The sequence below is a fragment of the Anoplopoma fimbria genome, chromosome 12 (assembly GCF_027596085.1).
Source record: "Anoplopoma fimbria isolate UVic2021 breed Golden Eagle Sablefish chromosome 12, Afim_UVic_2022, whole genome shotgun sequence".
Taxonomy (NCBI): domain Eukaryota; kingdom Metazoa; phylum Chordata; class Actinopteri; order Perciformes; family Anoplopomatidae; genus Anoplopoma; species Anoplopoma fimbria.
The window spans coordinates 13,514,528-13,526,591 of NC_072460.1; the positions used below are offsets into that span (position 1 = coordinate 13,514,528).

General features: G+C 44.2%; 1 protein-coding gene across 2 annotated transcripts in view; it reads left to right on the forward strand.

Annotated features, from left to right (window-relative positions):
- Positions 1–12,064, forward strand: part of rarga (retinoic acid receptor gamma a) — a 43,424-nt gene that overhangs the window by 8,942 nt on the left and 22,418 nt on the right. For both annotated transcript variants that reach the window (XM_054609684.1, XM_054609686.1), the window contains one exon: positions 4,271–4,634. In XM_054609684.1, coding sequence (XP_054465659.1) covers positions 4,271–4,634 — 364 coding nt within the window. The remainder of the gene's footprint in view (positions 1–4,270; positions 4,635–12,064) is intronic.

Consider the following 12,064-nt stretch of genomic DNA (forward strand, 5'->3'; position numbering starts at 1 on the left):
ACTGGGTGTCTCTCTCAGAGCCATTAGCCAGCCACTTGTTGAAAGACCAGGAGCTGTCAGCTTTGCATCAGATAATAGTGTTGAAGATATTGTTTTCACAGCCAAAATACTGCTGACGCCAGCCAAAAGATCAGATAACGCTCCCATGATGTTTCGGCTTAAACATTTTAATTATTATGTGACAGTACAAAACAGTGATGATGAAACTAAGTGTTCATTTTGTTCCAAACTGTTGGAGAAGACAGTGTCAACTCAGGACACATGGGCTGTAAAATCATCGTTTAACTGTTGACTTCACCAACGACCCACAACTTAAACATAGCTGTCTCTCCTTCAAGACCTTTCCTTTACAACTTTACTGAAAATAAATCACACTATGATGTTGACAACTGAAGGACAGTGCCTGGAAGACATTGCCAGTCAAGAAATGAACAGAAGTGGGCAAGTCAGAGGTGGAAAAATAGTGAGAGGATTCTGTGATTCTGCCATTTTTTTTTTTTTATTTGATGTCAAAGGATATTTTTATAAATTGCATATTGTGGCTTTCATGGGAGTTCAGGAAACTCAGAGAAAAAGTTTGAACCCACTCAAGCTCAGAAAAGAGTCAGAGAATGATGAATGGAGTTTGAATTTGACTTCAAAGACAAACTCCACAAAGACAAACATGCAATTATAACTCAATATAACATCACACACAGTTACTGTAAATTTTTTGTGTGTTCCTCTTACTGCAACAAGAAACGGCCTTCCAGTTAGCAAAGCGGGCAATGCCATGGCACCCAGAATCCTGCTCATATACGCAGAGTAATCACCTGTGGTTTCTTTTGCTGACTGAAAAAAACCTGCTGCTGTTCTTGGTTGTGTGGTGCAGAGCTTCCTGAGATGCTGTGATTTATTTGTTATGTTTGACTGCAGTTCTTATTGCCTGAGGGGCCTCACTCCGTCACAACTGTTAAGGCACAATCGCTGTTTAGCTCACAGAGGATTTGATTCCCTTTGTTTGACAGACATTCAATCTGTGGGAACTGCGTTCGCTCTCTCTCACTCTCTCTCTCTCTCTCTCTCTCTCTCTCTCTCTCTCTCTCTCTCTCTGTCTTTTTCCCTCTTGCTTGAGTCTACGTTCTGTTACGTCCTTTTGTTGAAATCCAAAATCTTCAGCTAACAAGATAATCTCATTCTCTCTAAGCGTGCCTCGTCTTGTCCCGGAATTGTCATCTTGATTGATTTCATTTAATTTGCTACACGTCGCTTTGTCCCGATAAAATCTCATAATTACCTCAAGTAACCAATGAGTCTGCTCTAACATTATGAACCACTGCGAGGTCTGACCCCCCACTATTTACAGAAACAACCAGAATAAATTGAAACTGCTACAGCACACCTCTTAGGAAGTGATGGAAAGTCCCAGCAACAGCCGTGAAGCCGCTCATAGCTAGCCCTGGTGCTCCTCGCCTGCCTGGCTGCCTGCTGCCTCCTGTGTGCCCCCCAGGCTCAAGGGAAGTGGGGAGGCCCTCTATGCCCATTTGGCCCTGGCTAACAGGGGATGAGGTCACTCCAAATTCCCCTTATCCCCTTATAGCCCCAGACGGGCTGGCGAAGTGAGCCTACCACAGGACCCAACATAAAACATAAATGGCTCTGTAAAAAGCTGCCGGGCTGATGTGACTCATTAAAAAACACTGGCGCCAACTCTTTTATTAATTCATTATTGTGTTTGGGGAGAGTAAAGTGACTGGGTTCTATTTTAAAAGGGTGTGTGTGTGTGTGTGTGTGTGTGCGTGTGCGTGTGCGTGTGTGTGTGCGTCTCTCTCTCTGTACCTCTCTGTACAAGTCTTTGGTTCAGTTTCTTTAGTTGTTTCGTGATACATGTGCGAACGTACAGTGGCACTGCGGTTTATTGTGCTGATTATACAAAAGTCACATGTGTACAGTCCTACTCTCTGTCACGATCCTTCTTTTTCTCACACATCTTCCTTTTTCTCTTTATTGTTCTCTCTTCTCAAAGCACTCTGAGACACATTTCGCTGCATTTATGGGGCCTGGTTTGAGTTCATGAGGCAGATACCCAAACGGGCCAAACGCTGGCCAAGTACATATACATAACACACATGCACACAACCACACACACACGCTATGAGCCTGTGTGCGTTGCTGGCAGTTTTGTTTTTCCAGTCTGTACCTCTTCTCCCATTAGGCCCACTGTGAAATCTTTAGTGATGTTTTTGTGTGTTAGCCACACAGTGGAACCGCTGCACAAGGTCATGGTACAAGTTGTATAAGCAATGGAGGGATGGAAATGGGGTGTGGGTGGGGGGAGGCAGGGGAGAGAGGATTGGGTATAAGGACGTGATTATAGAGAGGATATAGAGATGCGGGGCTGGGTCGGAAAAGGGAGAAAAAAAAATCTAAAGTAGTTAAGATGAGGGATAGACTGAATCAGGGAAAGAAAGGAATACAGAGAGAATGAAGGAGAGAAAAAGAAAGATGGCAGTTCGGCTGTGCTGGCAGGATGGGGGTTGGTGCCTATCGGCGGCTACTCCTTCCTGAAACGTGGCCACCCTAGCCTGCCTGGGCCCTGGATGCACATGTGGAACAGTTTACTGTAATGGAACTCTAAATTAGTGGTGGTTTGAAGCTGCCTGCAGCAGTAGGGTGTAATTAACTGGCTCTGTTGAAAGAGAAAGAGCCAGAAAGAGAGGCAGGGAGGGAGCCAGAGCCCTGGAAAAGGCAAGGGGTGAGAGGTGTGTGTGTGTGTGTGTGTGTGTGTGTGTGTGTGTGTGTGTGTGTGTGTGTGTGTGTGTGTGTGTGTGTGTGTGTGTGTGTGTGTGTGTGTGTGTGTGTGTGTGTGTGTGTGTGTGTGTGTGTGTGTGTGTGTGTGTGTGTGCTCTCACACATGTGTAGAGGTTTTTTTTTTCAGTGCTTGATTGCATGTGTATGTGTTTCAGATGTATGGTGTGTTTGTGTGCATCTTGGAAAGCTCTCCCTCATTTTCCTGGGCACGGCGCCACCTCCTAGTGCCCCCCAGTGCCCAGATCCTGTCACTGTTCCTCTGTGCATTTCTTGCGCTCAGTTCAGCAGTTCACCGGTTCAGCCTTAGATCTCTCCCCAACCCCCCCCAACCCCCCAACTCATTTCTTTGTTTATACCGAATTCATTACCCAGAATTTTTTTTCCTGTCTTTTCACCCGGATTCACAAGCCACAGCAGTTCCAAATTCCTTGGCTCTGCTCTTTTTCAAAGCCACATTTAGAAAACAAGCTGATCACACCACCCACTCGTGAAATCACGCTAGGGAAGCGAAAGGCGAAGAGAAGAAAACATTAAAAAAAGAAAATGGGAGGCTTTGCTGGGATTTTTTTTCCCTCCTCTTGTATTAACCATCAACAGTGGGGCATGACTGCAGCCTTGTCCCACACTTGAGCCTGACTTGTCTGTCCCTACTGTGTGGAGTCAAAGTGACGAGCGGGCCGCGGGAGGTTACAGCCAAAATGACTCTGTGGGATGGGAGCCTGACCTCAAGAGAAGATAGTTGGAAGTGACAGCAGCAGTTAGCAATCAGTGGATCTCATTTTCCCTACCCTCTACCCCCATCGACCCCCCCCCCCCTTCTTCATGCTCTGGACCCCGTGTCTGGGCCTCTGGTCCTGGGGGAAAGAGGCAGAGAGGCAGGCTGCTGTGCTAGGCTGGCAGCAGGAACAGAGGAGCTCTTTATAGTAGAGTTCTGGTGATTTAAATCATATGGCATAGCCTGGAATCACTGTAGAAGTCTGGAAGCTCTTCAAAACTGCAAGAACAAGAGCTCTCTCTCTTTTTCTCTCTCTTTTTAACCCTCCCTCCCGCTCTTCCCTGTTATAACTTTTTCCAAACTTCTTTCTTATTTTCTTTTCCCCTCACCCAGTCCTAGTTTTTCTGGCTTTTCCTCTCACTGCCTCACTCCTTTCTTTTTTCTCTCACTTCTTTATCTGTTCTGGTTCCTGCCATCCTTCCTCACTTCCTCTTTCCTTCCCATTCTCTCATACCTGCTGGTCTGAAGTCTGCACATCCTTCTTGCATTAGAGCTGTGGATAAACTATTCTTCGTCCCAGAGCGTAGCTGGATCACGATCTCAGAGTTGATGTGAGGTGATTGTTTTTGTGGAATCCAGAGAGGATCTCAGCACAAACCGCTGATTGTATCATGTTCATGCCAATAACAAACAATTATCCTTGTGTTTGTATGTGGTGAATTTATTAGAGGGAAATAACAAATGTCTCTGCCTTCTCTTCCTCAGAAAAGTGAATTGGATGACCCATCGAAAGTGCAGTCAGTAAAACCAGAGGCTTCATCGTCACTCATCCATTCCCCACATCCTGAGAGTCTACGAAAGGACACGGATTTCAACTTTTCAGGGGATTTCCAGGTGTTGCAAGAGTCTGTTAAATTCACCCAGCAGCCTGCCGCGGACCCAGGGGTGTCCTCTGTCGCCATGGCTACCAACAGGGAACAGCAGGTGGGTCACATGACCGGCTTCCCACCTGCTGTCTACCCCTTTGCCTTCAACTCCATGAGAAGCCACTCCCCTTTCGACCTGCTGGCCAACAGCAGCCTGTTTGGGAGATTTGGTGCTGACCTGCCCAAAGAGATGGCCGCTCTCTGTAAGTCATTTTCATTCCCTCGCTCTCACGTATCATTTTCCACTTCGACTCTAACTATATATGTGGTCCATACATTAATTTCAGTCACATTATACACATTGGACATGAACTGGAAAGAGGCTATTTAAATTGCACTTCATTATGTGTAATTTTGTGGAAATGGAAAACCTTAGGGTCTGTTTGTGATATAGGATGAGTGGTATAAGAAAAAAAATCCCCCAAAGAAACCAGGAAGAAAAAGTCCACTTTCATCAATACAATGATTACTCTGCTCCTGTGGTTTCCGTATAGATGCTTGTAGATGGTGTGGCTGTGACCGCAAACTCTGGCTCTTGCTTTACTGTGGTGTGTGTGTGTGTGTGTGTGTGTGTGTGTGTGTGTGTGTGTGTGTGTGTGTGTGTGTGTGTGTGTGTGTGTGTGTGTGTGTGTGTGTGTGTGATTGTCTGTCTATAAGTGTGTGTTTGTCTACTTGTGTGTATCTACACCTCTCACAGAACTTTTGTGAGGCAAACAAACCACAAGTCTGCAATTAGAGACAAAACAACATTCTTTCAATGTGAGGTGATGAGTGCTCTTAGAAGCAACAAATATTTGAAAATGAGCACAATTGCAATTGAAAGACTTGACTGACAGTCTGACTGTTCTTTTCAGAATGAGAATACCACACACCGTTTTTTTTTTTAAAGAAAAGGTGAGCAGAAAGCACCGTGCAAACAATCAGATGTATTACAACAGCAGGCACCTTTAGTGTCAGACGTGTAGTTGACCACAGGGGGCGCTGCGGTAAGCACTAGAAATGGGATGATGTATGTATCACAGAGCACAAAGAGGAGATTGTTGGCAATCCAGAGTGTTGTTCTGTCGTGGAAAAACTTGCGAGATTACACACTAGCTGCCGACATACATATCTCATTGCTCAAAACACCTGCTGATTTCAAAAGACATCTTTTTTTAATCAGCGTCAGGATTCTAGGTCAGGGAGTATCCTCGTATAGAAACCACCGCTGCATAATTTGATGCTGAGGATGTCAGTGTGAGAGAAAGGAAGGCAGAGAGATAGAGAACAGAAGGAGCAGTTTTCTTAAGGTTAGGACATGAAGTAAAGGTAAGCGGGAGTTATTTGAAATCTTATCTGGGTGCAGCGCTAAAGGGGCGGCAGGTGGTGGTGGGTGGTAGGTGGTGGAGGGGCTATAATGGGTGTGGGTGGCAACAGCTGAGTGCAGAGTCTGAGAGCCCCCTGCCTGTGTGTGCAGTCCCCCTCTCTCCCCTACCACAGCATGCCTGAGCACCTCTACAGCCTTTCAGCTGTCAATCACTACTAGCGTCCCCCCCCCCCCCCCCCACCTAATCCTCAAGGTATTTTCACAGAACAGAGAGAGAGAGAGAGAGAGAGAGAGAGAGAGAGAGAGAGAGAGAGAGAGAGAGAGAGAGAGAGAGAGAGAGAGAGAGAGAAAGCACCTGGGGGTAATGTCCTAGTGTGGTGGAATCCAAGAACACACCCTGCTAGGAAAACACACAGATGCTCACATATGCAAACACACCACCAGAGACACTCTTCTCTCTCTCTCTCTCTCTCTCTCTCTCTCTCTCTCTCTCTCTCTCTCTCTCTCTCTCTCTCTCTCTCTCTCTCTCTCACCACAGTGCCCTTCTTTCATCTAAAAACTAGAAACATACCCCGGACGCAGAGTGAAATCCCACCGCACTGACAGATGGATTCTTTTTGGTTTTTACACTGGCAGGAGTTAAAACAAAAACAAGTATCAAAGCACAAAAAAGACGCAGGCAACCACATGCACTGGGGGGCCCGTCATACATGACTGCTTGTACCGACACATCCATGCTGGCAGTAGTATCGTTCACAAGGGTTAAGGACAGCAATTATTCTGTTTAAGCTCTGTGTCACAGCTTTAACAGGGCTGGGGTCAGAGATTAAGTCAGGATCATAGTGACAATCAGCGCCGACTTAGCTTTATGTGGCTGGATCGACAAAGTAGCGCTGGACATACACCTTATTTGTGCTAAAGCTCATTCAAAAATACATCTGAGTATCAGTTTAGGTTTCCATCAGTGGATGGAATATTATGAGCTGTTAGTACTGGCTTTTAAAACGTCCTTTTTTTGTATCCCTTCACAAGGAATGTTACAAGTCACTTTATTGACAGCAGTCAGCAGACAAAAGGCCTTGGTTTGGATGATCCCCAGGCCCTGTTTTTCTTCTCCTTCTACTTCTTCTCTCGGGGAGTTGGCTTAACAGGCATGCTCATTGTTGTCAGGGCTGTCTGTAGGCCAGACAGAGAAAATACCTTCCACATAAAGGGAGTAGTTCTGTGGATATTTCTCTGTGTGTATGTGTGTGTTTTCTGTATGCAGTTAGTAGCACTGCATTCTTGCCGGCTCCAGAGCTCCGTTTCGTAATTGTTGTTAGAAAGGTAACCGAGGTGAAGCCTACCTTTGTTGGGCGTGCACGCTGTGTCGACAGGTCGGAGCACCTCCCACGGCGGCTCTGGTGTTTTGGCACCAGAGTGTTTTTTGAAATACCTGTTTTGCACAGAGGTGGGAAGAGACAGGAGAGAGGAGGGATGGCTGTGTTTACACATGCAGAGATAGTAGGCCTTTCTTTATTCTTAAAGCATACAAAGAGGAAGTGGCCTCAGAAAACTGTAGTGCTTCCCTTCAAGTCATGTGTGAATGAGCTGCACTGACCATGTGGGTGTGCTGCAAGGCTCCCATCCTTACCACCCATATCTTTATATTTGCGTTTGTTCATCCATGAGAGGGCCTGACGGCTCTCTGTGCAGTGTGTAGCAGAGGCCGTTATCAGTTGATCCCTGTCATTATGGGAGCCCTTCAAACAAACAGTTGGAAGCCCATTAAGGCCACTTACTATGTGATAACATCACCACTGAGCCCTGAAACACCTCTATAAGCTTTAACCAATCGGGGCTGGAGCCTTGGCCCCAAAGCCAGCCACAGGGATGTTTTGAAAAGCTAGTAGGTCATTTCCTTCAGCCCACATGGCTCGGACCAAAATCTGCAGTCCTTTGCTTGGCTCGGACTTTCAATTCAGACCATGACTCCACAGCTTTATGTGGAGTGCCTCTCACGAGAGGCTCAGCTGTGATCTTTTTCAGCTGCAACACACAGTGGGATGAAATTAAAAGCATTGTATTAATAGAAAGGAATGAATAGCTTGTTGAAACTTGTAAAAGCTGCCTGAGTCTGCTCAGTTGTGCCTCCAGTGGAGACAAAGAGAACAGCTTTTTATGTAAAGTGTGTGTTGGGAAGGTATTTACACGAAGACAAGAATCAAACAAAAGTTCAGCACAGTGTAAATAAAACCAAAAACGCTCCTAACTAATTTTAATCTGTAATATTTTGATTTTACGGAGATCTTTGTCAGGCATTGTCAAATCATCATCACAAAGCAGAACAAGCAATGTTTAGACACAAGCACAATCATCACTCAGGATTGAGAGTCACTTTACCCTCAAATTGGCCCAATCAGAACAGAGCTGAGTAACGACAGGGTCTGATAATCGGAAAAAACATGAGCCTCCATGATAAAATAACTGGGAACATCAAGATCAATATTAAACAAGCATCTATTAAATATAACATCAAAATTGTGTGGAATATACACCATAAATCCCATAAATCATCTGGGAAAAACAAGTATCATAGAAACTACAGAATAGAAAAATACATTGAAATAGCAGAATAATAGAAAATAGTTTATAGTAAATACTAGTGAAAATAGTTCAGCTTATATTAATAGGCCAACATATTTATTAATACCTACATATTAAATACAAGACATAAGAGATTGAGTCAACTTTATATCATGAATCACAAAAATCATCCAAAAAATGATGATGAAACTACAGAAAAAGATGCCAAGCATTTAACCCGTGTTCGCACACAGTCACACACAAACCAGATATTGAGTCAGGCTGACTGTGAAAAGGACCAAAATGTTCCAGCAGAAGAGAATATCCTCATGCAGAGTGACATAATTAAAACCACTCATTGCATTCTTAAACAAACACTCTCTCTCACACACACACACACACACACACACACACACACACACACACACACACACACACACACACACACACACACACACACACACACACACACACACACACACATCCAAAGAGGTCACGTTGGCTTAGGGAGCTCGGGGAGTTGCGTAAAGGAGCCATTTTGGTGGGAAATGTGCTGTGAGAGGGAATGTCGAAGTGAACTTTTAAATGGAGGAGAGGGACATGTTGACTAGCAGAGTGAAGCCTTTTCCACTGGATGGGGAGACGAGCACAAACAGCACATTGTACAACTTCATTTATTTTCATAAAGGTTGAAGTGCTGGCTTTCAGCCCAGCCTTGATGGAGGTGCAGTAGGTGGGTGTGTGCCTCACTGTGGAGGTTTGGATTTTGCATAAAGTGCGTGCTTATGTGGGTATACTGTATATTTGAGTGAAGGCTAGGAGGGAGATGAAAGAGAAAGTGAGCTATATGGATATGAAACTGATGGGCTCACCCTCACAGGCACAGAAGAACTCCCTTCTCTATTTATTCCCTCTTTATAAACTTTGATGTCACCCCTCTTTTTAAACTGTGAAAGGCCCTCAGAGACACTTGAGAGTTGAATTTTCTTGATAATCTCTGACCTCTGTCAATCACTGTGTCATTTACTGATCTCTGTTAGATTTATTCGAAGCAGCTGAACAAAAAATGGCTTGGGCCTGGGGTGAAAACGTTATAAATGAGGATTTCAAAGAATTTCAGAAAACCTTCAGGAATGAGAGACATATATTTGAGATTGTTAGCAGCCTCTCATGTGATCATTGCTTATGGATTATAATCATTGAAAAGATGAAGCTAGAGCAGTGAAAATGATCTGTAATGACGTATGAGGTCTATTTACATACAAATTAATAATATCTTCTCTGATTTGCATGATCACATGCCAATATTGTATTTCCGTCATGTTGTCTGAGCCTTTATCAAAAACATAAAAGAAATTAACTCTGGATCATTTCAGTATAAAAGGGAAGGTCTGCACGTGTTGAATACAAATGTTATCTCTAACCAGTAACGGTTTTGAATTATTCAAATCATGTTAAAGATGTTACATCAACTGATGGTTCACCTAGTTATTTCACTATCTCAATATTAGCCGTGTTTGGTTGTGAGACCCCAGTGTTCACCGTTATGACCGTCAAAACTTAATCAGAAAAAAAAGCGCCATTAAAGAGCCATCTGCTCTCTGGCATCTCTGCTCTTGTGACCACGATAAACATAGCACATTAGCAATGCTCGGACCATTTGTGTGTGCTTGTGTGTGATGACAGCACGTGCATCGCTGTTTGGCTGTGTCTTTGATCTATCAGTGAGATTGGAGCTTTAACAAACAGCCCTGCTTTTATCTCCCATGGCAACCGCCAGCCTCAAGATGACAGCTCTCCGAGGCGCTTTTCTTTGGAAATTGATGCTCTTTTTTTTTTTTTTTTCAACCATTGCTGGCCTTGATTCAATAGATGAGGAGGAAAAAGGCCTACTTTGTTTTTCCTTTCAATTTAAAGCAGAAGGCGTTTTTATTATGAAACTTGGTGGAATATCTGCTCCTCAGATGATATCCACCCAAAGCCTGTGGGCTTATGCACTCTTGAATTCCCTTACTCTTTTCTCTCTCCTTTTTCTCTCTTTCTCCTCGGCCTTCACCTTGGATTTCCTCCCGTTATCCCTCTGTGCAAGTTGGAGCCAATTTGCCCTAAGTGCTGGAAACTTTCTGAAACTTTGCGTGTGTTTGCGTATTGAGTGTGTGCTTGTGCCTGCATGCCTGCGTGTGTTGAAAGTCAGCAAAGGTTTCTGGTAAAGGAGAGGCCACAGAGTTTACTACAGCTCTGACATGATGACAGATGAAGATAAAGAGGCTACTATTAAAAATGGGAGGGGTCTGTTTTTCAGATGGGCCCTTGTGGGCACGTGCAAGATGAAGATCGTGCAATGGCGAGAAAGGAGGGATGGGCCTTCAGAAGGCGTGGGAGGGCACAGAGGCACAGGGCGGGCCTATGAGAACAGGACAAGACGTTTCTTATTTTTCGCCACATTACTAAAAAAGTTCTTTCTTTTTTTTCCCACAAAACACGGGTAGCGAAAATGTCATGACAGTGCAGATAGAGGGAGAGAGAAAGACAGAGAGAGAGAAAAAGTCTTTGCTGAAAGATGGCCAAGAATGATAGAGCTCTGAAAAGTAGCTCTGTTAGGCCTTTGGTGGCCTCAGCATGGGAACAGACGGCAACATGGCCACCGCTGAAAAAATGGGCTCTCCAATAATTGTTTCGGGGATTTACCCTGAGGCAGAAAAGGTTCATGTGACTGATTGAGTATTGATGGATTAGTATAGATTAGAACTGGGGTAGGCCCAGACAAGCACGCTGCCTCTTCCTACTCAATTTCAGACATGCAATGTTCATTTAAATTGCTTATTGAAAGTCCCCTTATATATTAGCAATTTTGTTTAGTTTTTACATATACATTTTTATTTTTAAGAAATGTCAAAAATAAAGTCTATTCAATTAAATTCATGACTCACCTTCCTGACATCCCTCTTCAGTGACACATCAGTTATCTTCAAGAGATATATTGTGAGAGAGTGAGGTAGACGAGTGGATAAGATTACATGTCTTGTCAGAGCTGAACATGTGTAAATCTGCCGCTGGTGGAGCAGTTGATGGATGTGATGGGTAGAAACGCTAGGGTTGCCCTCTGTTACTTTCTTTAATGAGCTGATAAACAAAAAAGGATGGAAAATATATTTTGGATGCAAGGAGCTGGTTTGTTACGTCCTTCATTAAGGTTCTTTAATTGTAAAAACGCCCCCCAAAAAAGCAGGATCTCTGTGTATGTCTGTATTTTGAGTAACCTGAATCTGTCTGCAGAGGGAGGGCGCTCTGAACCGGTGTTCAGTGTCTCTATCATCACCGGCAATCTGTTTCAGCACGTCCACACACTGCACACATGTTCACATCAGCAATGAAAAAAGCTCTACATTCCTTTCAAAATCACCATCCTGCGTTTAGCACATAGGCATTTAAAAACAAGCCACCTTTATTGCCTCACACACCGCTGCGTTGTTGACTGCTTGGCTGGGACGTGAATGACTGTATACAGAGGAAGTGGCAACAATGTGTTGTATACGTCTTATCTGTAATTGGCATCAGAGTGTCAGACAGTAAAGCCTGATTTTCCTGGGCTGCAGCCCACGTGGAGCTATAAGCAGTCTGGGACCAGCTGACTGAGCGTCCCTGTCTGATGAATAGATAAAGAGACGAAGCTTCATGCCACAAAATAAACTTTTTTCAATCTGGTCTATTAAGTGCAATTAAACATGATTGAACAGTCACACAAAATAACCAGCGAGTTGG